We start from the raw sequence: 25396 nt of genomic DNA, 5'->3' as shown, positions 1-25396 counted from the left end.
CCTGATTCACGCATCCCTGCCTGGAGCCACTGCTGTGTACTGGCACTGCAGAAAGTCTGGGGAGAAATTCCACCAATCGTTAATTATTATCAGCTTACAAGTTCCCATTTTTTGCATATTATGCTTTCATATCATTGTAATCAGAGTGCTTAGACAAGATTGTACATGGATTTTTTTCACTTCCTATTATATCATAAGCGTTTTCTTATTATGCTTATGTACTCTTACCATTCTTAGGAAGCATGCATAGTATTTCTTTAAGTGGCTTCTATTTTTTAAATTCATTTATTTATTTATCTTTGGCTGTGTTGGGTCTTTGTTGCTGTGCGGGGGCTTTCTCTAGTTGCGGCGAGCGGGGGCTACTCTTCGTTGCGGTGCACGGGCTTCTCATTGCGGTGGCTTCTCTTGTTGCAGAGCGCCGGCTCTAGGCACGTGGGCTTCAGTAGTTGTGGCACGTGGGCTCAGTAGTTGTGGCTCACAAATTTGGGCCACAGGCATTCCTTCCAAACTCTCACTCTGTGCACAACTTCAGGCCCAGGCCTGTCCCTGGGCAGAGTTTGGACATTGAATAAATTTACTTAATTTACTTATCTATTCCCCTACTTGTGGTCATTTAAGTTGCTTCTATTTTTTCTACTCTGCGTAGTTGGTATATTTTTAAAAATTTTGAAAATACAGTCCTACTTTACCCAAGGTTTGATGGTTCTTGAAATAGTGTGTCATATTAATATCTGGAAGGTATTAATTAATTTATACGTCAATTAATTTTCAGGATCATCAATAATGCATGGAAATGCCAGTTTCATTCCACCTTTAGCAGAATTGTAGAGAATTGTGTGGGACTTTTTAAAAGTACCTTTGTGGATAAAATGGAATTGCTTTGTTAAAATTGCATTTTTAAACATTTGTAACAATCTTCTAATATTGTGATTTAATTAGCAAATTACGGCCCTATGAAGTTTTATTGGAACACAGCCATGCCCATTCATTTACATATTGTCTACACTGCTTTCAAGCTACAAAGACACCGTTGAATATTTGCAAGAGACCTTATGACCGCAAAGCCCAAAATATTTATTCTCTGGCCTTTTATAGGAAGTTTTTCAACCCCTGATTTAATTAACTATATCCACATTTTGTGTATTTAAAGTTCAATTTTTAACTATTGAACATTTTAAAATTTATACCCTAGAACTTTTTAATTTCATCGTCTACTATAGAATTTAGTATGAGACAGGTATACCTTAGATTTTATTCAATAAGTTCAGCTTTTATAATATGAAAAAAAGCCATTGTTTTAAGATTATTTTACTGAAGGTGAGGTTGCAAGATATAGGAAAGGAAGGAGGGAAAGAGAGGGAGGGAGGGAGGGAGGGAAGGAGGAAAAAAAGATACAGGGTACCCAGTTAAATTTGAATATCATATAAATATGTCCCAAATATTGCCCTCAAATATTACAGGATACATACTAAAAAATTATTCATTGTTTCTCTGAAATTCAGTAGAATTGAAGTGGAAAGTAGAAGCCAACTCTTGAATGGGAAATGTAAACTATCATGATTTCCCTATCCACATAATTCATATTCTCTACCAAGGAGCTTTAAATAGAACTGTGCTTTTTGGTGGGACTAATGATGGACTCTGGGAGGGCTCACACCAAGGAGTACTTCCTAGAACTTCTGCTGCCAGTGTCCTTCTCCTCACAGTGAGCCTCAGCCACCCCCCACCTCTGCCGGAGACCCTCCAACACTAGCAGTTTCCTTTGCTCAAGTTGGAAAGATGAATACTCCACAAATTACAGCTCAAACCATGTGACAGCTTGCTCAAGTATCTTCAGTCTCCATTGCCTACCAATAACCTATAGAGTTACAGAAAGACAGAGAAGATGAAAAGGCAGAGGGCTATGTACCAGATGAAGGAACAAGAAAAAACCCCAGAAAAACAACTAAATGAAGTGGAGATAGGCAACCTTCCAGAAAAAGAATTCAGAATAATGATAGTGAAGATGATCCAGGACCTCGGAATAAGAATGGAGGCAAAGATTGAGAAGATGCAAGAAATGATTAACAAAGACCTAGAAGAATTAAAGAACAAACAAACAGAGATGACCAATACAATAACTGAAATGAAACCTACACTAGAAGGAATCAATAGCAGAATAACTGAGGCAGAAGAACGGATAAGTGACCTGGAAGACAGAATGGTGGAATTCACTGCTGCGGAACAGACTAAAGAAAAAAGAATGAAAAGAAATGAAGACAGCCTAAGAGACCTCTGGGACAACATTAAACGCAACAACATTCTCATTATAGGGGTCCCAGAAGGAGAAGAGAGAGAGAAAGGACCAGAGAAAATATTTGAAGAGATTATAGTCGAAAACTTCCCTAACATGGGAAAAGAAATAGCCACCCAAGTCCAGGAAGCGCAGAGAGTCCCATACAGAATAAACCCAAGGAGAAACACGCCGAGACACATAGTAATCAAAGTGGCAAAAATTAAAGACAAAGAAAAATTACTGAAAGCAGCAAGGGAAAAACGACAAATAACATACAAGGGAACTCCCATAAGGTTAACAGCTGATTTCTCAGCAGAAACTCTGCAAGCCAGAAGGGAGTGGCATGATATACTTAAAGTGATGAAAGGGAAGAACCTACAACCAAGATTACTCTACCCGGCAAGGATCTCATTCAGATTCGATGGAGAAATCAAAAGCTTTACAGACAAGCAAAAGCTAAGAGAATTCAGCACCACCAAACCAGCTCTACAACAAATGCTAAAGGAACTTCTCTAAGTGGGAAACACAAGAGAAGAAAAGGACCTACAAAAACAAACCCAAAACAATTAAGAAAATGGTCATAGGAACATACATATCGATAATTACCTTAAACGTGAATGGATTAAATGCCCCAACCAAAAGACATAGACTGGCTGAATGGATACAAAAACAAGACCCATATATATGCTGTCTACAAGAGACCCACTTCAGTCCCAGGGACACATACAGACTGAAAGTGAGGGGATGGAAAAAGATATTCCATGCAAATGGAATTCAAAAGAAAGCTGGAGTAGCTATACTCATATCAGATAAAATAGACTTTAAAATAAAGAATGTTACAAGAGACAAGGAAGGACACTACATAATGATCCAGGGATCAATCCAAGAAGAAGATATAACAATTATAAATATATATGCACCCAACATAGGAGCACCTCAATACATAAGGCAACTGCTAACAGCTATAAAAGAGGAAATCGACAGTAACACAATAATAGTGGGGGACTTTAACACCTCACTTACACCAATGGACAGATCATCCAAAATGAAAATAAATAAGGAAACAGAAGCTTTAAATGACACAATAGACCAGATAGATTTAATTGATATATATAGGACATTCCATCCGAAAACAGCAGATTACACGTTCTTCTCAAGTGCACACGGAACATTCTCCAGGATAGATCACATCTTGGGTCACAAATCAAGCCTCAGTAAATTTAAAAAAATTGAAATCATATCAAGCATCTTTTCTGACCACAATGCTATGAGATTAGAAATGAATTACAGGGAAAAAAACGTAAAAAAGACAAACACATGGAGGCTAAACAATACGTTACTAAATAACCAAGAGATCACTGAAGAAATCAAACAGGAAATCAAAAAATACCTAGAGACAAATGACAATGAAAACACGACGACCCAAAACCTATGGGATGCAGCAAAAGCAGTTCTAAGAGGGAAGTTTATAGCTATACAAGCCTACCTAAAGAAACAAGAAAAATCTCAAGTAAACAATCTAACCTTACACCTAAAGAAACTAGAGAAAGAAGAACAAACAAAACCCAAAGTTAGCAGAAGGAAAGAAATCATAAAGATCAGAGCAGAAATAAATGAAATAGAAACAAAGAAAACAATAGCAAAGATCAATAAAACTAAAAGTTGGTTCTTTGAGAAGATAAACAAAATTGATAAGCCATTAGCCAGACTCATCAAGAAAAAGAGGGACAGGACTCAAATCAATAAAATCAGAAATGAAAAAGGAGAAGTTACAACAGACACCGCAGAAATACAAAACATCCTAAGAGACTACTACAAGCAACTTTATGCCAATAAAATGGACAACCTGGAAGAAATGGACAAATTCTTAGAAAGGTATAACCTTCCAAGACTGAATCAGGAAGAAACAGAAAATATGAACAGACCAATCACAAGTAATGAAATTGAAACTGTGATTAAAAATCTTCCAACAAACAAAAGTCCAGGACCAGATGGCTTCACAGGTGAATTCTATCAAACATTTAGAGAAGAGCTAACACCCATCCTTCTCAAACTCTTCCAAAAAATTGCAGAGGAAGGAACACTCCCAAACTCATTCTATGAGGCCACCATCACCCTGATACCAAAACCAGACAAAGACACTACAAAAAAAGAAAATGACAGACCAATATCACTGATGAATATAGATGCAAAAATCCTCCACAAAATACTAGCAAACAGAATCCAACAACACATTAAAAGGATCATACACCACAATCAAGTGGGATTTATCCCAGGGATGCAAGGATTCTTCAATATACGCAAATCAATCAATGTGATACACCATATTAACAAATTGAAGAATAAAAACCATATGATCATCTCAATAGATGCAGAAAAAGCTTTTGACAAAATTCAACACCCATTTATGATAAAAACTCTCCAGAAAGTGGGCATAGAGGGAACCTACCTCAACATAATAAAGGCCATATATGACAAACCCACAGCAAACATCATTCTCAATGGTGAAAAACTGAAAGCATTTCCTCTAAGATCAGGAACGAGACAAGGATTCCACTCTCACCACTATTATTCAACATAGTTCTGGAAGTCCTAGCCACGGCAATCAGAGAAGACAAAGAAATAAAAGGAATACAAATTGGAAAAGAAGAAGTAAAACTGTCACTGTTTGCGGATGACATGATACTATACATAGAGAATCCTAAAACTGCCACCAGAAAACTGTTAGAGCTAATTAATGAATATGGTAAAGTTGCAGGTTACAAAATTAATGCACAGAAATCTCTTGCATTCCTATACACTAATGATGAAAAATCTGAAAGAGAAATTATGGAAACACTCCCATTTACCATTGCAACAAAAAGAATAAAATACCTAGGAATAAACCTACCTAGGGATACAAAAGACCTGTATGCAGAAAACTATAAGACACTGATGAAAGAAATTAAAGATGATACCAACAGATGGAGAGATATACCATGTTCTTGGATTGGAAGAATCAACATTGTGAAAATGAGTATACTACCCAAAGCAATCTACAGATTCAATGCAATCCCTATCAAATTACCAATGGCATTTTTTACAGAGCTAGAACAAATCATCTTAAAATTTGTATGGAGACACAAAAGACCCCGAATAGCCAAAGCAGTCTTGAGGCAAAAAAATGGAGCTGGAGGAATCAGACTCCCTGACTTCAGACTATACTACAAAGCTACAGTAATCAAGACAATATGGTACTGGCACAAAAACAGAAACATAGATCAATGGAACAAGATAGAAAGCCCAGAGATTAACCCACGCACCTATGGTCAACTAATCTATGACAAAGGAGGCAAAGATATACAATGGAGAAAAGACAGTCTCTTCAATAAGTGGTGCTGGGAAAACTGGACAGCTACATGTAAAAGAATGAAATTAGAATACTCCCTAACACCATACACAAAAATAAACTCAAAATGGATTAGAGACCTAAATATAAGACTGGACACTATAAAACTCTTAGAGGAAAACATAGGAAGAACACTCTTTGACATAAATCACAGCAAGATCTTTTTTGATCCACCTCCTAGAGTAATGGAAATAAAAACAAAAATAAACAAGTGGGACCTAATGAAACTTCAAAGCTTTTGCACAGCAAAGGAAACCATAAACAAGACGAAAAGACAACCCTCAGAATGGGAGAAAATATTTGCAAATGAATCAACGGACAAAGGATTAATCTCCAAAATATATAAACAGCTCATTCAGCTCAATATCAAAGAAACAAACACCCCAATCCAAAAATGGGCAGAAGACCTAAATAGACATTTCTCCAAAGAAGACATACAGACGGCCACGAAGCACATGAAAAGATGCTCAACATCACTAATTATTAGAGAAATGCAAATCAAAACTACAATGAGGTATCACCTCACTCCTGTTAGAATGGGCATCATCAGAAAATCTACAAACAACAAGTGCTGGAGAGGGTGTGGAGAAAAGGGAACCCTCTTGCACTGTTGGTGGGAATGTAAATTGATACAGCCACTATGGAGAACAGTATGGAGGTTCCTTAAAAAACTAAAAATAGAATTACCATATGACCCAGCAATCCCACTACTGGGCATATACCCAGAGAAAACCGTAATTCAAAAAGACACATGCACCCGAATGTTCATTGCAGCACTATTTACAATAGCCAGGTCATGGAAGCAACCTAAATGCCCATCAACAGATGAATGGATAAAGAAGTTGTGGTACATATATACAATGGAATATTACTCAGCCTTAAAAAGGAACGAAATTGAGTCATTTGTTGAGACGTGGATGGATCTAGAGACTGTCATACAGAGTGAAGTAAGTCAGAAAGAGAAAAACAAATATCGTATATTAAGGCATGTATGTGGAACCTAGAAAAATGGTACAGATGAGCCGCTTTGCAGGGCAGAAGTTGAGACACAGATGTAGAGAATGGACATATGGACACCAAGGGGGGAAAACTGCGGTGAGGTGGGGATGGTTGTGTGCTGAATTGGGCGATTGGGATCGACATGTATACACTGATGTGTATAAAACTGATGCCTAATAAGAACCTGCAGTATAAAAAAACAAACAAAACAACTAATACTAAACTTTCATTGGGTTATTTGTATGGAAATATGTTAATATAAATGTTTCAGACATTACATGAAATTTCTAAAAATCTTATATTTGTATTTGTATGGAAATATGTATGGAAATATGTTAATATAAATGTTTCAGACATTACATGAAATTTCTAAAAATCTTATATTTGTATTTGTATGGAAATATGTATGGAAATATGTTAATATAAATGTTTCAGACATTACAGGAAACTTCTAAAAATCAAAAAAAAAAATAAATAAAAAAATAAATAGAACTGTGCTCATGACCAACGTGTGAGTTACAAAGAAAGAGACTCAAATCCAACAGGTTTAATTCAGGAAAAAAAGCTAAACCCAGGCAGAGTAAAGAAAGGGAAAGGAAGAATATAAGGATTCCTAATCACCAAGGGATGTTATTATTGTAATCATAACAGTCATGAAACTCAAATTTATGAAAGCCAAGTACTCCTCTTTTTTTTTTTTTTTTCTTTTTTATAAATTTATTTATTTATTTATCTATTTATGGCTGTGTTGGGTCTTCGTTTCTGTGCAAGGGCTTTCTCTAGTTGTGGCAAGCGGGGGCCACTCTTCATCGCGGTGCACGGGCCTCTCATTATCGCGGCCTCTCTTGTTGCGGAGCACAGGCTCCAGACGTGCAGGCTCAGTAGTTGTGGCTCATGGGCCTAGCCGCTCCGCGGCATGTGGGATCCTCCCGGACCGGGGCACGAACCCGTGTCCCCTGCATTGGCAGGCAGATTCCCAACCGCTGCGCCACCAGGGAAGCCCCAAGTACTCCTCTTTTTAAATCCATGTCCTAAATATTTCTAAACTTTGTAAATTCCAAAGATAATCACTGGATGCTGTGTTAAATGCATCCATCCAAATTGTCCATTCATCACCCCTTCTCTGAGGGTATGTGGGCCAGGCACTGTGCTGGTTCCTGGGGGCTGGGGGTAAAATCTGGTTTTTGCCCTCAAAGCGTCCTCAGCCTGACACAGAAGATAGGCATGTAAACAAAATCATTGCAATGATGTTTGACAGATGTAGAATATAAATGGATAATTTGAAATGAACTTAAAATATGTCCATTTGGTCAATTATCAAGCAATCATTCTCCTTATATATAGCCATGGAAACCCTGAAACCAAAATAAAAATTAAGAGAGCAACCCGATCTTGGCAAACTGTCCAAAATCCCAGAAGAGGCCCTAGATCCCCATTTTAGGTTAGATTTCCTACAAGCAGGGACTCAGGTTCGCCTGATTTATTGAGGGCATGCTTGCGGGGGAAGAGGAGTGAGGGGACGAGGAGGGGACAGGGGAAGGAACCCGGCAAGGATGTGGTCTCCAGGGAGCCCTGGAGCATGAATTGCACCACAGGGTTGGTTCCACCTGGAGGCGAAGGGGTGGGGCTTTGTGTGCCCACATCATCATCAGCTACAGGCTCCCTACCCCACTCCCCATCCCCCCAGAGAGCGCACTCACTCCTGGACACAGTGGCTAGGTCCAATTTTCTGGAGAAGGGGACAGCTGTGAACTTTTAGCAGCCAGTGCCACAGCAGCTGGTGGATGGGGAGATCCAGGCAGGGCACCTGCAGTGTCCCCTAGAGTCCCTGACCCAGGATGGCAGTAGGAGAAAGTCGTTACACATTTTATGATTCCAGACTAAAGCAGTTTTGCCGCTTTGGGAAGATACTCGATTGTTTGGAATTGACCCTTTCAAAGTTCATTCTTCTCTGCAGACAGATTAACGTTTGCATCTAAGACTGAGATGCATTACCAAGAAGACCAGGGGAAAGCTTTGTTCAACCTTCTGCACAAATATCTTTTGTTTGGCAGGCAGAGTGAGATGGTTGGGGTTTTTTTTCAGTCGCCCTGATTACATGATGTGTGTGCCCATAAAAATGTGCTGAGAGTCAAACATAAATTATGCGTTCTAGAACATAAAACTGCCATTCTTCTTTTAAACCACGGGTTGGACGACACTTGGTAAACATAAAGCCCTTAAAAGTTTCTAGGAGAAGTGAGTCATGGCATTACAAAATCCTATCGTCGATAGACAGGGACTCTTGTCATCTGCTCTATCGGCTTGGTGCCAGGAATGGCCAACTCTAAACCAGCTCAGACCAAGGACTGTAAACAATTTGTCCTTGATTGCCTGCCCTCACCACCAAGCCTAGCCCATCTGGCTTCCTTCTAGATGTCACCCTGCTTGGTTTGTGTTTGGAGAATGCAGAGTCATTTTAGTATCAAAGATACAATACTAGGAATGTATGTATACTTCTTTACTGCACAATTTTTAATAAGCATTTACTGTAAATTAACCACTTGGGCAGGCACAGGGTAAACGAGACCAACACCTTCCCCGCCCCGCCGGGGCTGATGCTCTAAAGGGGAGATGCAGGCAGTTACACAGGAAATGACAACACAGTGTGACAGATGCTGGAAACTGTGACAGGTCATTTGGTGTGGCTCGGACAGTGGCTCTCAATGTCATCTGACTCAACCTTCCTTTTTTTTTTTTTTTTCTCCCCCCTTGAACCCACTCTCTTGTAATTGAGATCACACGCCTGGTCTCAGGGCTTGCTGAAGCTCAGGTTCTTCATGTCTCTTTGCAGAAAGAATGTAGTGAGAGACAAAATGATTGGTTAGAAGTAGATTTATTTAGAGAGGTACACATTCCATAGACAGGAGGCAGTCCATCTCAAAAGGCAAGAGCAGCCCCAGGGCATGGAGTCGTCTTGGAAAGTGAGAGCGGCCCTGGGAGAAACACTCCACAGACAGTGTGGGCCATCTCAGAAGTCTAGGGGCCCCCAACCTTCCCTTTTTATTACAAATATTGATACTTTGTAGCCCTCTTTCCTACCCTGCAATGAAATTCACAGGCATTAGAGCCGACCTGCACACATAACTTCCAAATAATATCAATGTTATGTGCAAACACAAAGGAGAAATAAAAGGGAAGTAATTTATGAAGAAATAATATGTACTTCAATACATACGTGTACAGACATGAACACACCGGGAGACATACTGAAGTACAGAGATGCTCAAACACGTAGATTCACTACATACGAGATAGCCATGCAAGCAGGTGTGTTGTAAACATGTTTAACGTGTTTTAAAAACACAGAGTAAGGTTTTCAACTCATAATTATAAGCACGGAATCCTCCTTCATGGATGTTCAGTGAAATAGTCAAAAGCTGTCGGAGACATGCGATGATTTTCCTTGTTGTGAGAATGTCTAGCATGTCTCATCCCCACCCACTAAATGCCAGTAACACACCTCACCTAGTAGCCATGACAACCAAAAACACCCCTTGGAATTTCTAAAATGCTCCCTGGGGGTGGGTACCTCTCATATTGAGAACCACTGAGCTGACAGGTTGGGGGGGTAGCAGAATGGAAACTGAATCACTGGGCTGTACACCTGAAACTAACACATTGTAAATCAACTATACTTCAATAAAAACAAACAGTGTCTTTCTTGCAGTACTCCTCAGAGGTTTAATATGTTAATCTGTACTGTGAATCTCCAAGAGGCAGATAGTTTGATGTAGAACAGCACTGTTCATATGTAATTGAAAAAGATAAAACTTTCTAAAGGAGAGTTTTAGAGTTCCACAGTAATACTACAGAATGCAACGTCTAAGCCATAATTTCTTTCTTTATTGGAGTATAATTGCTTTACAATGGTGTGTTTCTGCTTTATAACAAAGTGAATCATCTATACATATACATATATCCCCATATCTCCTCCCTCTTGCGTCTCCCTCCCACCCTCCCTAGCCCACCCCTCTAGGGGGTCACAAAGCACCGAGTTGATCTCCCTGTGCTATGTGTAAGCCATAATTTCTTAACGTATCACAAGTAGCCTAGTTAAAACTCTTTCAAATCTAAGACAAATTTATTAGCAAGTAAAAAGTATAGTAATAAAAAGATAAAACCTTATTTTCTTTGCCGTAAGTCAATAAATGTAAATATTTAAAGATTTCTTAAATAAATTGAAAATCTTAAAATCTTCAGTCGTATGCAATTGAAAGGATGGAATTGAGTCTCTTTTCAACCACGATTCTCACAGATCTAATTTTTTTTTTTTAATAACTGGAATCTTGAATTGAGGACAGTTTTGAACATAAGTCTTCTTTTCGCATTATTTCAAAAGGTTGGTCTTATTCCCCAAATCAACTCATTGGAGAATTTCTGCAGCAAGCAGGATTTAGATGAATATCAGCTGCACAACTGTGTTGATATTGCCTCGGCAGTGGGACCTGAGGTGCTCCCTGGAGCACGTGAAAGGCTTATAGCCAGTTTGTCTGCCAGGCTGCACAATGGGGCCGTGGGTGAGTATCTGTTTGTTTGTTTGTTTTTTTTAAATAGAAATTGCCTTAGTATGTATGTATGTATGTATGTATGTATGTATGTATTTAGCTAGCTGTGTTGGGTCTTTGTTGCTGCGTGCGGGCTTTCTCTAGTTGTGGTGAGCTGGGGTTACTCTTCGTTGCGGTGCGCGGGCTTCTCGTTGCGGTGCGCGGGCTTCTCATTGCGGTGACTTCTGTTGTTGCGGAGCACGGGCTCTAGGCCTGCGGGCTTCAGTAGTTGTGGCTCGCAGGCTCAGTAGTTGCGGTGCATGGGTTCTAGGGTGTGTGGACTTCAGTAGTTGCAGCACGTGGGCTCAATAGTTGTGGCACACCGGCTTAGTCACTCTGCAGCATGTGGGATCTTCCCGGACCAGGGATCAAACCCGTGTCCCTGCATTGGCAGGTGGATTCTTAACCACTGCGCCACCAGGGAAGTCCCTGAGTATCTGTTTAATGGGCTCTACCGAATCGCCGCTATCTGTACAAAGACTTTTAGGAACAGGAGTGAAATGATCTAATGTATTTTAGCATCTACTCCTACCAGCCAATGTAGATACCAACTGCCTGATGATTAGGTACACAGAGCAGTCTGTCCATGTGTTGGAATCATAACTCGCAGTGCAAGAAGTGTATAAAAGAGGAGCCTGGCAGTCGCTTGGGGATGCCAGATTCCTGGAACAATGGTCCTAAAATATTTCTTTGGAATCCTGGAATGAACTTTAAACAACTTCTTTCATCCCTAAACCTTCATTTAATAAATGAGACTGTTGGGTCCAAAACATTAGGTAACTTGCCCATTTCGCTAAGCTATAGTGGGTTTCTCACCCTCAGCACTTTTGAAATTTAGGGCTGGGTAAGAGTTCACTGGGGAGGGGTTGCTGTCCTGTGCATGGTAGGACGTTTAGCACCAACCCTGCCCTCTACCCACCTGATACCAGTAGCACCTTCCCCTCAGCTGTGACATACAAAAATGTCCCCAAACTTTGTCATATGTCCCCCTCGGGGGCAAAATCTCCCCCTAGTTGAGAATCACTGCTATAGCGTGACAGCCACCAGGAGAGTCTGGGCTTCCCAAGTTCCAGACTGATGCTTTCTCCGTGCAGGACGCTGGCTTTGGGGATGCCCACAGTCTCATGAAAGATATGGAACAAGGGAAATGAAAGGTATAATCCAGCACCAACATGGATCATCAGGAATTGAAGAAATAATAATTACATTAGAACAACTAATTATTGAAGCAATTTATTTTAAGCCTTTCAGTAACTTGTTAAGTAATGTTCATTGCTAAGTGATGTTTGTTAAGTAGTGTTTATTGAGCACTTACAGGCGCCAAACACTATTCTGAGTACTTCACAGGCATGATTGTCTTTAATCCTTATAATCCCAGGAGGTATATCGTATATTATCCCCAGTTAACAGATGAGGGAGTTAAGGATTACAGGTAACAAATGAGAAAGACATGAACTAGAGCCACTAATAGGACGGAGTGCTTCTCTGTCACTTCCTTTGCCTCTAACTTGTTTTGTTCCCTGCAGCCTGCAACTGTCACCCACAGGGCTCAGTGGGACCCAACTGCAGCTGACTGGAAGGCCAGGGCCAGCGTAAGCCTCGTGTGACCGGCCGCTGCTGTGACACGTGCTCAACAGGAAGCTACAGTCTGGGGCCTCACGGCTGTCACCGTACGTAGCGAAAGCCAGAGGGGGGAAACACACGTGTTCTCAACCTTGGAGTTCTAAAGGCAGGAAAATCAATGTGGGGAGTTGAAAAGGGGAGGGATTAGGAATTTGGCTTCATTATTCAGATTGTCTTGTCTATGTAGATAAAATATACTGAATGTTTTTCCGCTATACTTTATTCTTTGATTCAGTGGGCACTGACTGTGTACAGAGCTCTATTAGGAAACATGAGTGATGATAAAAAAAACATGGTCCATGCTTCAGGGAGCTTTCAGTTTGTATCAGATAGATGGTAGTCCAGGGAGGATGTGAGGACACCATGGAGTTGGCTGTGTAAACCCAGCTTTAACATCTGGTGCATAAGCCCGGTGGCTGGAAAGGCTAAAACAATGAGATTGGGATGTGGAGAAAAGGGGACCCTCCTACACTGTTGGTGGGAATGTAAATTGGCGCAGCCACTATGGAAAACAGTATGGAGGTTCCTCAAAAAATTTAAAAGAACTACCATATGATCCAGCAATTTTGCTTCTGGGTATTCATCTGAAGAAAATGAAAACACTAACATGAAAAGATATTTGCACTATCATGTTCATTGCAGCATTATTTACAATAGCCAAGATATGGAAACAATCTAAGTTTCCACCAACAGATGAATGATTACAGAAAATGTGGTATATACATGCAATGGAATACTATTCAGCCATAAAAATGAAGAGGATATTGCCATTTGCGACAACGTGGATAATCCTTGAGTGCAGTATGCTAAGTGAATAAGTCAGAGAAAGACAAATACTGGATAATCTCACTTATATGTGGAATCTAAAACGAACAGAAAACAAAAAAACAAGCCCATAGGTATAGAGCACCAACAGACTGGTGTTTGCCAGCAGCAAGGGGGGTGGGTGAGCGAAATGAGTGAAGGGGGGGTCAAAAGGTACAAACTTCCAGTTATAGAATAAATAAGTCACGGGGATGTAATGTACAGCATGGTGACTATAGTTAATAATACTGTATTGTATATTTGAAAGTTGCTAAGAGAATAGATCTTAAAAGTTCTCATCAGAATAAAAAAAATTATAACTATGGTGATGGATGTTAACTAGACTTACAGTGGTGATCATTTTGCAATACCTACAAATATTGAATCATTATGTGGTACACTTGAAACTAATATAATGTCGTATGTCAGTTATACCTCAAAACAAACAAACAAACAAACAAATCAGTTGTCCACAACATTCTGTTGGTTGAATCAGTGAATTCTTATTTAACAAATATTTTTACCTGGTTCTCTGTACATGCCAGGCTCTATTCTAAGCACTGTATACACTCAGTTTATTCACCTTGATAGGATTGATATGGTAAATTAGAGATTGTGAAATCAGAACTGTGACTCTTTCACCAGCACACCACTGCCCCCCGCCCCGACCCCAACAGTCTTCTCTTTGCTTTATCCAGCATGTCACTGCCACCCTCAAGGCTCAGAGAACACTGTATGTGACCAAGTAACAGGACGGGTGCCCCTGCCATGGAGAGGTAGCTGGCTGCTATTGTGATCGGTGCCTGGAGGGCTATTTTGGATTTCCTAACTGCCGCCCCTGCCTTTGTAATGGGTTCACTGTCATGCTTCAGTTGTGGAGGTTTTACAACTGGGAGAAACTGTGAAAGGTATGGAATTCATATGCACTCTTATTTTTTGTTCTTTTGTTCTGATTTCACAACATTATCTGAAGGACCATTGAGTAGAGAATCAACAGTATTTAAGTGTAGAGTGATGAGTATGGGTGAGGAAGATAGAGCATCAATTTATCATCCTTCAAAATCTTGTTATGAGCCAAGCAGTGTCTAAGTAAATCAATAACAGGCATTTGCCTGGCACCTTGCTTTTTATATTCCTAAAATGTGCATGTAAATTAGGTGCTTTTATATTGAGTTTAATGACTAAGCCATGGAACTTTCAATATGAAGCAAAAAAACCCTTTTACAGGGCAAATGAGCATCTTCTAAAAATATTGAATTTTGAGAGTTGCACTGTCCTAAAGCATAGCAAATCCACATTGGCTAATGTGAGACTTTCCTGGTAACATTTTAGTAAAAAATTGCCTTGACAGATGCATCGATGGTTACCATGGAAATCCTTCTTCAGGACAGTCCTGCCGTCCTTGCCCGTGTCCAGATGTTCCCTCAAGCAATCAGTATTTTGCCCATTCCTGTTATCAGAATCCTTGGAGCTCAGATGTCATCTACAATTGTCTTCAAGGTTATGCAGGTATGCAGTATAGTTCATGATGGTTTTTTCTTATCCCACATTGCTATCTAAAAAATGATAACATGTTCATAGTTTATCTGCCTTGGACAAATGAGTGGTACAGGATATAAGTTAATGGTAAGAAGACACAATTTGGTAAATTGCTACTTTACTGAATAAAGAATTTGAATGATTCAAAACCAATGACAAAAAATCATTTCACTGAGCTATAATTGTTTTTAAGTAATGTTCTAGAAATGAGTTCAAATGAGTTCAAATCAAATTAATTCTTTAAAAATAAAATAATGGCTCGTTAAGTAAGATACATATGTGATTAAATTACATATGTATATATAAACATATAACATAATTTAAAAGTTAAGAATTAATCAGTCAAATGCTTTCTTTATATAATTCCAAGTAATCAATTTGACTGGTATTTCACAGATATAACTGATTTTTTCAGATGTTTTGAAGCACCAGTTCGGGCATTATACAGATACTGCCTAACATTAATTCAATATTTGTGTCTGTCCCTCAACCAAAAATTTTATTTTGAAGAGTTTAAGCATGAGTGTAAACATGTAATGCAAACAAGGAAAAAAATTATAAAGTCTACTTGATTGAATCATAATAGAAAATATGGCATTATTATTTTCTTCAATGATAATTAACATCATGATAAATTACATGGCCATTTTTTTTTCTTATTTGTTATGTCTAAGGTTACACGTGTCTCTAGTTAATTCTTATAGCCTCTTCTCCATGTGCACTCTGGCTTGGTTGGTCAGTTGTTAAGAACTGAGACCACAGTTGGGCTATGAGACCATTTCTAAATGGAATGAACCAAAACATGGAAGGTGGACCCATGATGTGGGCACCTAAACAATGGCAGTTGCCCCGTGATTGAAAGAGTAGAGTGTAGGAGAGATGGGAATGGTTTCTCCATCATCCTTAATGGAGACACCCTCAAGGTGTCTTAATAAAGGTTAATAAAAAAACACCCTCAAGGGCCCACACATCAAGACAATTACTCACCCCTGTTCACTTCCAGGCACATTATCTCAGGCTGCTGCTGTTTCACCTCTAGGACCGGATGCGGGTTGGGGTGCCCCCTCCCTCGGAAAACAGAGGCTGAGATTAGCTTTGGGTCTGGAGGCATTTTTGGGTGATCCCGGTTATATGATGACCCAGGAATCCTGCACTCACAACTCTGTAGTTTTTTAAGAAAGAGTCCATTCTTCACCAAGGACTTTTAAAATCCAAATAATTTTTTTATTCTCTGAATGGATAATAAATTTAAATGAATGTTTTGTTTTAATTTAGAACACTTTTCCTTATTCATCCCAAATGTGTGACCTCTCATTATCCCCAGAGGAGTCCAATTATCCACATCACTCTCCATAGCCCTCCCCCAGCGCGCGCGTGCGCGCACACACACACGCGCACACACACACACACACACACACACACCCGCTCGTCTCATTCCCTTTTCCTCTCCCCTTCTTTCAGGTGTGCAGTGTGGAGAATGCTCTGCTGGTTTCTATGGAAATGCAAGAATTTCGGGAGCACCCTGCCGACCTTGTGCCTGCAACAGCACATTGATGTAACTGACCCAGAGTCCTGCAGCCCAGTCACGGGCGAGGGCCTTAAACGTCTGCACAACACTCAAGGCCCCAGCTGCCAGCTCTGCAGGCCAGGTTACTTTGGCCCTCAATCAGACCTGTAGGAGGAAGTCTGCAAAGCTCCCTGGGGGGCGGGGTGGGGGGTGGCGGGACGTGGCAGCTCGTAACTGTGGTGGCAACTCCTGTACTTATTTCAGTTAGGCCAGTAGTGCCAGTGCCCACGGGGTGATGGGCTGACGTCCTGAGCTCAGCAGCAGAAACAGGTGCAGTGCACACGCAGCTGCAGAGTACTCACTGGTGTTAGTAGTTTGCCTTTTGTGACTGTTTTCTTCAACACGTGCCTTAGTGGATTCGGAGCCTTGTTTCTCAGAGTGTGGACTACCGTGCACTGTACCAGAGCCGCCTGGGGATGGGGGAGTGTGGTATCAATATGCAGATTCCTGGGCTGTGCCTCAGACCCGCAGAACTGAATCTCTGGGAGCCGGGCCCAGGAATCTGCCTTGTAACCGGCTCATCAAGTGACTTAATGTACAAATAGGAGAATCACTGATGTAGAAGAGGACAAGGGTTTAATTCTATGATAAAGAAAGAGGAGGAATATACTCATTTTCAGGAGATATTTTAATTATTTCAGTTCACCCAAGTCAGTTTGTTTCTGGATTGTTGACATAAGTGGAACTTTGGTGAGTGGCGTGAGGAAAAAGTAAGACTTTCGTTTATCCTAATTGTGAGCTCTTGGAATGTAGTAGTAGGTAGAACCATAGGAAATTGCATTTTGGGGAGATCAAAAACAGTTGAATGGGTTCAACCCACTTAGATTCCTTGAGAAATTCTGTTCTACTGTAAGATGTTTCTTCCTTGAGCCTTTTAAAGAAACGATGCCTCCACTCTAGAAAGTTGTTTGCAGGGGTTGTTGATGCCAGCGTTATCACGGATTTGCCCCCCAACGACGGCTCTGTGCTCCCAGGGTGTTCCTGTCATCCTTCCGGCGTGAGTCCCTCTGAGTGTCCCCCTGGCGGGGGAGCTTGCCTCTGTGACCCTGACACTGGCACATGCCCTTGTATGCCCAACGTCACAGGCCGGGCATGTGACCATTGTGCTGATGGATGCTGGAATGTCATCGCCGGCAGAGGATGTCAGCCATGTGATTGTGACCCCTGGACCTCACTCAGTAGACACTGTGACCAGGCAAGAGACTTTCAATTTCCTGTGGTATCAAAGTGAGATGTGATGGGGAGACATGCTTTCTAAATATGTAAAGAATGTTTTCTTTACATACTGCTGTTCATCAATGTTTTTAGATAGGATTGGACTTATATGGGGGCGGAGTCTGCATTTATCAAGGAATGAAACACAGACCACCTTCTCTTTCACTGTTTCATATGTGTAAGCATAGGCAAGCCCCTAGAAATCCATCATTAATCGGAATTGATTATGAATCAGAATGAAAGTTAACGGGTTCCTTCAGAATCCATAATTCCATTTTAAAAAATCAAGCTGTTATTCCCTGCAGCTCACCAGTTGCTTTACAGATGGTTAAATAAGATGTCTTCTTATTTAATTTATCTTATTTATCTTATAGCTACCAGACCAGCAGCAATTGTTTCTAAAGAATGCAGCCTAGGAGCAAATCTTTATTGTTTAATATACAGTTAACACTACTTAACTGCACATGTGATTTTCAGTCAATAAAACAATGAGCATGAAATTTTTTTAAAAGAATATTAACATTTTTTATGGAGACAACGTCATGATCAGGCTTTTTTGGCTTGATAACTGTATTCTTTGAAACACTTTTACATTAGTAGAGATGCAGGAAGAAGGGTAAAACAATGACAAGAAATTTTAGAGTCCAATCCACAATACAGGGATTAGGGTTTAATTGGAATCAAAATGCTCATTTCAGAAGCTGGAATCTTCCTGACTAATAAGTATGGCTCACCTCCAGTTTCAGCTCCACTGTTCAACTTATTCAAAGGCCAAATTTTGTACAAGTAAACTTTTGAAGGTAGTTCTTATATATAGAATGTGTTTTCCCTTCTTTTTCTCTCTCCAACCCTCCCTGCTCCAACCCATACCCACACAAATGCACACAATGGCCTTTTTCCCCTTAATAAATGTTTATATTAGAATAGACTTAGGTTTACAGAAAAGTTGTGAACATAGAGAAGAGGTACCCCACACCCAGTTTCCTCTGTTATTCATGTTTACATTAGGGTGGAACATTTGTCCTTAATGAACCAGTGTTGATACATTATCATTAACTAATGTCCATAATTTGTTCAGATGTCCTTAGTTTTTTTACCTAATATCCTTTTTCTGTTCCAAGACCTCATCCAGTATGCCACATTACATTTAGTCATTATGTTTCCTTAAGTTCCTCTTGGTTGTGACAGTTTCTTAGACTTTCCTTATTTTTGATGACCTTAACAGTTTTGAGGAGTGTTTTGTAAAATGTCCCTCAATTCAAATTTATCTGATGTTTTCCTCACAATGAGACTTGGATTATGGGTTTTGAGAAGAAGACCATAGAGGTAAAGCGCTATTCTCATCACATCACTTCAAGGGTACATACTATTTGCACGACTGATCACTGTTGACCTGAATCTTGATCACCTGGCTGAAGCAGTGTGTGTCATTTCTCTACTGTAAAGCGACCCTTCTCCTTTCCATACTGTACTCCTTGGGGGGACGTCACTAAACACAGTCCACACTTAAGGAATGGACAGTTATGCTCTGTCTCTTTGAGGGCAGAGTATCTCCATAAATTATTTGGAATTCTTCTGCACTGGAGTTTTGTCTGTTGTCCCCCACTTCTTCATTTTTTCAATCATTTTAAAAAATAAACTTATTTATTTTTGGCTGCTTTGGGTCTTCATTGCTGCGTGTGGGCTTTCTCTAGTTGTGGTGAGTGGTGGCTACTCTTCTTTGTGGTGCATGGGCTTCTCTTTGCGGTGGCTTCTCTTGTTGTGGAGCTCGGGCTCTAGGCATGCGGGCTTCGGTAGTTGTGGCGTGCAGGCTCAGTAGTTGTGGTACATGGTCTTAGTTGCTCCATGGCATGTGGGATCTTCCCGGACCAGGGATCGAACCCATGTCCCCTGCATTGGCAGGTGGATTCTTAACCACTGCGCCACCAGGGAAGTCCCTCAATCATTTTTTAATAACCACTGTGCCACCAGGGAAATCCCTCAATCATTTTTTAATAACCACTGTGCCACCAGGGAAGTCCCTCAATCATCTTTTAATATCAGTGGACTCAGGATATTTGTACTATGCTTTGAGTTATAATCCAGCACTACTTAATTTTGTTATTCAAGTTTTTCCAGCTTTGGTCATGGGGAGCTCTTTCAGTTGGCTTCTGTATGCATTTGACATATTATTGTTTGTTTGTTTGTTTTTAAGTACTTCCTTTCTGCACTGCAAGATGCTCTAAGCTCATCTTGTATATTTCCTGCCCCATCCTAGAATCAGCCATTTCTTTAAGGAGGGCTGGTTCCTTCTATTGGAGAATGGTATTAGAAACCAAGATCTGGGCACTAGAAGACCATGCCTATTTTATATGCTCCTCTTCACTCCTCACACCTGCAGCCACCAACCATGGAACAAATTGGTAGATCTCTACACACTGCATGCCTTCCTAATTCATGAGGAACTCCTAATGCTCATGACATCACTGTCTGGCATACTTCTGAGACCTTTTGGGAAGCATATTTGTAGCAGGACTTGACAGAGACAACAGTTCAGTCATGGAAGCTAAGGGAAATCTACAAAGCTGAAAAGCAGATGGTGTTGGTTTAACCAAAGACCCCCCTTATGACAAGGGTATTTGCGGTCATCTGGTCCATAGGGGATTCCTTGGGGAAGTTTGCTCTTTACAATCAGGAAACACTTTCATTGGAGTATAGAAGAGACATGTGTACATTTAGATTTCCAGCTGTTTAAACAACTACTGATAAATGTCTCTATGTCAGCCAGTAGGTGGTCCCTAGTGCATTCTCACAGAGAGATCCAAATGTGCTGTCCAATATTTTCATCAACAGTTTAGATGGAGTTGGGGAAACATGCTTATCAAATTTGCAGATATTATAAAGTTATAAGTTAATGTGATCAAGACAAAACAAGAGACAAGATATTTTAACAGCCTGTCTTGTTGGCTGGCAACAAGAAGATGACATGTCAATGGGTTAAAAATAAAGTTTTGCAATTGGGTTTTTAAAATCCATTGCATAAATACAGGGTGGGAGCAATAACTTGGCGCTAGCTTGTGAGAAAAACATCTGGGGGATTTTGATTGCATGCTTCAAGTGAGCCAATGGTGTGGCTGGGCTGCCAAAGAGGGGGTTGGGCGTGCCATGCCCAGCTCCAGGGCGGCGGTTGTCCTATTGTCGTCTATATGGCCAGATGGCTTCCAGGAACATCGTTCTCATTTCTGAGTATCATATTTTAAACATTGTATTGACAGACTAGTATGTGTCCAAAGGAAGACAACAAGGATAATGGATAGAACCATGGTATTTTGTGATGAAGTCTTAAGGGTGGTTGGCTTAAAGAAACGAAGCATATGCAAGTTGAGAATGGCCACCTCTAGTTGGGAGATGGACTGTAAGTGGGAAGAGGGAGGCTGCCTGTTTTATGCAACTTCCTTAAGACTGGACTCAGAACAATGGGAACAAGTTACAAGGAGCAGATTCTGCATCAACGTAAGACAGCATTGCCCAACAAAGACAATATGGCAACGAGCTCCCATAACTCCTTATATTTGAGTAGAAGCCAGTGGTTACTCCAAAAATGGGTAGAAGCTTAGTAGACCCAGTCACTTTATGAATCCAGCTACTTCTGGAGTTGTCATTGGGTAAGCAGCTTTGGTCAGGTATAACCTAGGACCACAACAATAGTGATTTGATTTTATATTTTTCTCCTGTTAATTTTCCAGTCTCCTTCGTGTTCAGAAAAGCTGGTCAAGAATCCAGTTGGGGGAATTCCCTGGTAATCCAGTGGTTAGGACTCCGCCCTTCCACACTGCAGGGGGCACGGGTTCGTTCCCTCCCTGGTCGGGGAACTAAGATCCCACAAGCAGTGCAGCCAAAAAAAAAAAAAGAGTCCAGTTGGGAGGATGCAGGAAAGTTCAGCCCTCTCCCCAAAACACAGTTAAATAACTGTCATTGAATGATTAAGCTTCATTTACAAAAAATGTTTTGTGGAGAAAAATATTAGCCCAATTGGGAGAAACTCCAATTTACATTCCATAATGGAAACATTATTTGCCAAATTAATTGATGGAGGTTAAGTCCAGGTCTTGGGTCTGTCTCTGTTAGGGGAGAACTCCCAGAACCTGGGAGTGAATGTGGCCCATTTCCCATTATGTGTTTCGTTTTCATTTGCATCTGTGGCTGTTTCCCGATTTGGGGCCACCTGTCCCTGAACAGCTGGAAGCAGGCGGTATATTCAAGCGCCCTCAGCCAAAAAACATCAACTTCTGATCCTTGGTGCTGTCGGGGGTGGTTGCTGGCTGCAGGAATCCTCCTGCCTCTGCCTTTGCACAGCTGTATGTTCTAAATCACTGGAGGGAAAACTGTTTTGTATTAAAATGCATTATTTTTTTAGATCATAGAGCTAGTCAATTTCTCACCCATGACTGTTCTCACAGCTTACAGGCCAGTGTCCGTGTAGATTAGGCTATGGTGGGAAACGCTGCAGTGAGTGTGAGGAAAATTATTATGGGGATCCCCTGGGGCGACGCGTTCGTAAGTATTGGTAATTCTGAAAACGTGAGTACAGTCAGCCTGGTCCTACCACGGGCTTGCTATGAACCAACTGAGTTTTAAATTCCTTTATTTGGTCGAAAAATCACAAACTTTAAAATAAAATTTCCACAAAATATTAATAAAATGAAAACTGTGTAACCAATTAGTTTTTTTTTCTTTTCCATTATGATCTGTTACAGGATATTGAATATAGTTCCCTGTTGCTATACAGTAAGACCTTGTTGTTTATCCATCCTATATATAATAGTTTGCATCTGCTAATCCCAAACTCCCAATCCATCCTTCTCCCCCACCCCTTGGCAACCACAAGTCTGTTCTCTATGTCTGTGAGTCTGCTTTGTGGATAAGTTCATTTGTGTCATATTTTAGATTCCACATGTAAGTGATATCATATGGTATTTGTCTTTCTGACTTACTTCACGTAGTATGATAATCTCTAGGTCCATCCATTTTGCTGCAGATGGCATTATTTCATTCTCTTTTATGGCTGGGTAGTATTCCATTGTATATATACACTACATCTTGTTTATCCATTCATCTGTCGATGGACATTTAGGCTGTTTCAGTGTCTTGGCTATTGTGAATAATGCTGCGTGAACATAAGGGTGCGTGTATCTTTGTGTTTTTTTGTTTTTTGTTTTTAAAGATTTTTTTTAAGTGGACCATTTTTAAAGTCTTTATTGAATATTTTACAATATTGCTTCTGCTTTATGTTTTGGATTTTTGGCCCAGAGGCATGTGGGATCTTAGCTCCCCAACCAGGGATCGAACCCGCACCCCCTGCATTGGAAGGCAAAGTGTTAACCACTGGACTGCCAGGGAAGTCCCCTCTTTTTTGAATTATAGTTTTGTCTGGATATATACCCAGGAGTGGGATTGCTGGATCATATGGCAACTCTACTTTTAGTTTTTTGAGGAACCTCCATACTGTTTTCCACAGTGGCTGCACCAACTTACATTCCCACCAACAGTGTAAGAGGGTTCCCTTTTCTCCACACCCTCTCCAGCATTTGTTATTTGTAGACTTTTTAATGATGGCCATTCTGACTGGTGTGGGATGGTACCTCATTGTAGTTTTGATTTGTGTTTCTCTAATAATTAGCGATGTTGAGCATCTTTTCATGTGCCTTTTGGCCATCTGTATGTCTTCTTTGGAGAAATGTCCATTTAGGTCTTCTGCCTGTTTGTTTGTTTTTTTTTCCTTCACAAGAATTTATTTGAAAATGCTCCAAGAAATGCACAAAAATCTCTGCATTTTATTTATTTTTTTCCCAATCCTAATATATACATATGTTTTTTTAACATCTTTATTGGAGTATAATTGCTTTACGATGGTGTGTTAGTTTCTGCTTTATAACAAAGTGAATCAGCTATACATATACGTATATCCCCATATCTCCTCCCTCTCGCGTCTCCCTCCCACCCTCCCTATCCCACCCCTTTAGGTGGTCACAATGCACCGAGCTGATCTCCCTGTGCTGCTTCCCATTAGCTATCTATTTTACATTTGGTATTGTATGTATGTATATATATATATATATATATATATATATATATATATATATGTCCATTTTTTTATTGGATTGTTTGTTTTTTTGTTATTGAGTTGTATGAGATGTTTGTATATTTTGGAAATGAAGCCCTTGTCCGTCAAAGCATTTGCAAATATTTTCTCCCAGTCTGTAGGTTGTCTTTTCATTTTGTTTATGGTTTCCTTTGCTGTGCAAAAGCTTATAAGTTTGATTGGGTCCCATTTGTTTATTTTTGCTTTTATTTCTATTGCCTTGGGAGACTGACCTAAGAAAACGTTGGTATGATTTATGTCAGAGAATGTTTTGCCTACGCTCTTTTCTAGGAGTTCTATGGTGTCATGTCTTATATTTGAAAATCCACAAACTTTAATCCTAGTTTTGAAAAAAAAATGTTTTACCCCTATAAGTTGTTTTTCTCTTATATTAAAACTTTATGCTATATTGAATGTTAGCCTATATTGAAATTCCTCAAAGTCATTAAAATGGAACAGATTTCTGAGATCATAACTTGTAGCCAATTTCCTGCTATTTGGAAACATGCTGACAAAAATAGCTACTTTGGATTAAGGTACATGCTGGGAGATGGATCATAGGAAGTCAGCAGAGTGGACGTTTTTTCAATGTGGCTCTCATAACTTGGGGTCCATCACAGATTCACTTATTTATTTAAAAATATCCACAGAGTGTCTACTGGGTACTCTAGGTAGTGAACAAATAGGGCAAGGCCCCCAACCTGTGGAGTTTGTGTTCTAGTGTCTTTCATTACATGCCTTAGCAGTAGTTACAGGATTTAGAGGAGGGCTGTTCGATACTTTCTGCAGAGATGGAAACATTCTACATCTGCACTGTCCAGTTCGGGGGCCACCAGCCATATGTAGCTACTGAGCACTTGCAATGTGGCTAGTGCATGTGAGGAAAACAATTGTTTATTTCATTTAATCCATTTACATTTAAATAGCACATGTGGTTAGTAGCTACCATATCGGACAGTGCAGATTTAGAATCTGGGTTGGTTCTAGGAGGAGGGATCTTTGAATCTCTGTTTGAAATTGGCTTCCAAAAGAAGTCAATCCAAAAAAATATCAGATGTGATGGATTTATCATTGTGGTCACCTCAATGTAGCCACATATGGTAACTCTTTCCTCCTCCTCTGTTCCTTTATAAATGTGCTTTTGTGGCTTAAAAAAAAAAATGCCTTTGGTTTTTTGCCCCATTCAAATACTCAATTTTCCAAATGGAATTGCTACTTTAAAAACCAGGAAGAAATGTTGGCTTTTAGAAAAACTGTCTTAGAGAGCTTCTATTCCTGT

General features: G+C 40.1%; 1 protein-coding gene across 1 annotated transcript in view; it reads left to right on the top strand.

Annotated features, from left to right (window-relative positions):
• The window catches only part of LAMB4 (laminin subunit beta 4), a 110375-nt gene that overhangs the window by 54819 nt on the left and 30160 nt on the right, over window positions 1-25396 (top strand). Inside the window, 11 exon segments of the mRNA XM_057549660.1 lie at window positions 11044-11221; window positions 12775-12918; window positions 14374-14432; window positions 14434-14534; window positions 14536-14583; window positions 15027-15184; window positions 16676-16756; window positions 16759-16873; window positions 16875-16894; window positions 17756-17976; window positions 22436-22532. Of these exon segments, the coding sequence (XP_057405643.1) occupies window positions 11044-11221; window positions 12775-12918; window positions 14374-14432; window positions 14434-14534; window positions 14536-14583; window positions 15027-15184; window positions 16676-16756; window positions 16759-16873; window positions 16875-16894; window positions 17756-17976; window positions 22436-22532 (1222 nt within the window).

This window comes from Balaenoptera acutorostrata, chromosome 7 (assembly GCF_949987535.1).
Source record: "Balaenoptera acutorostrata chromosome 7, mBalAcu1.1, whole genome shotgun sequence".
Classification (NCBI taxonomy): Eukaryota; Metazoa; Chordata; class Mammalia; order Artiodactyla; family Balaenopteridae; genus Balaenoptera; species Balaenoptera acutorostrata.
The sequence above is the reverse complement of the archived record's forward strand: the minus strand, read 5'-3'. Positions and strand labels throughout refer to the sequence as shown.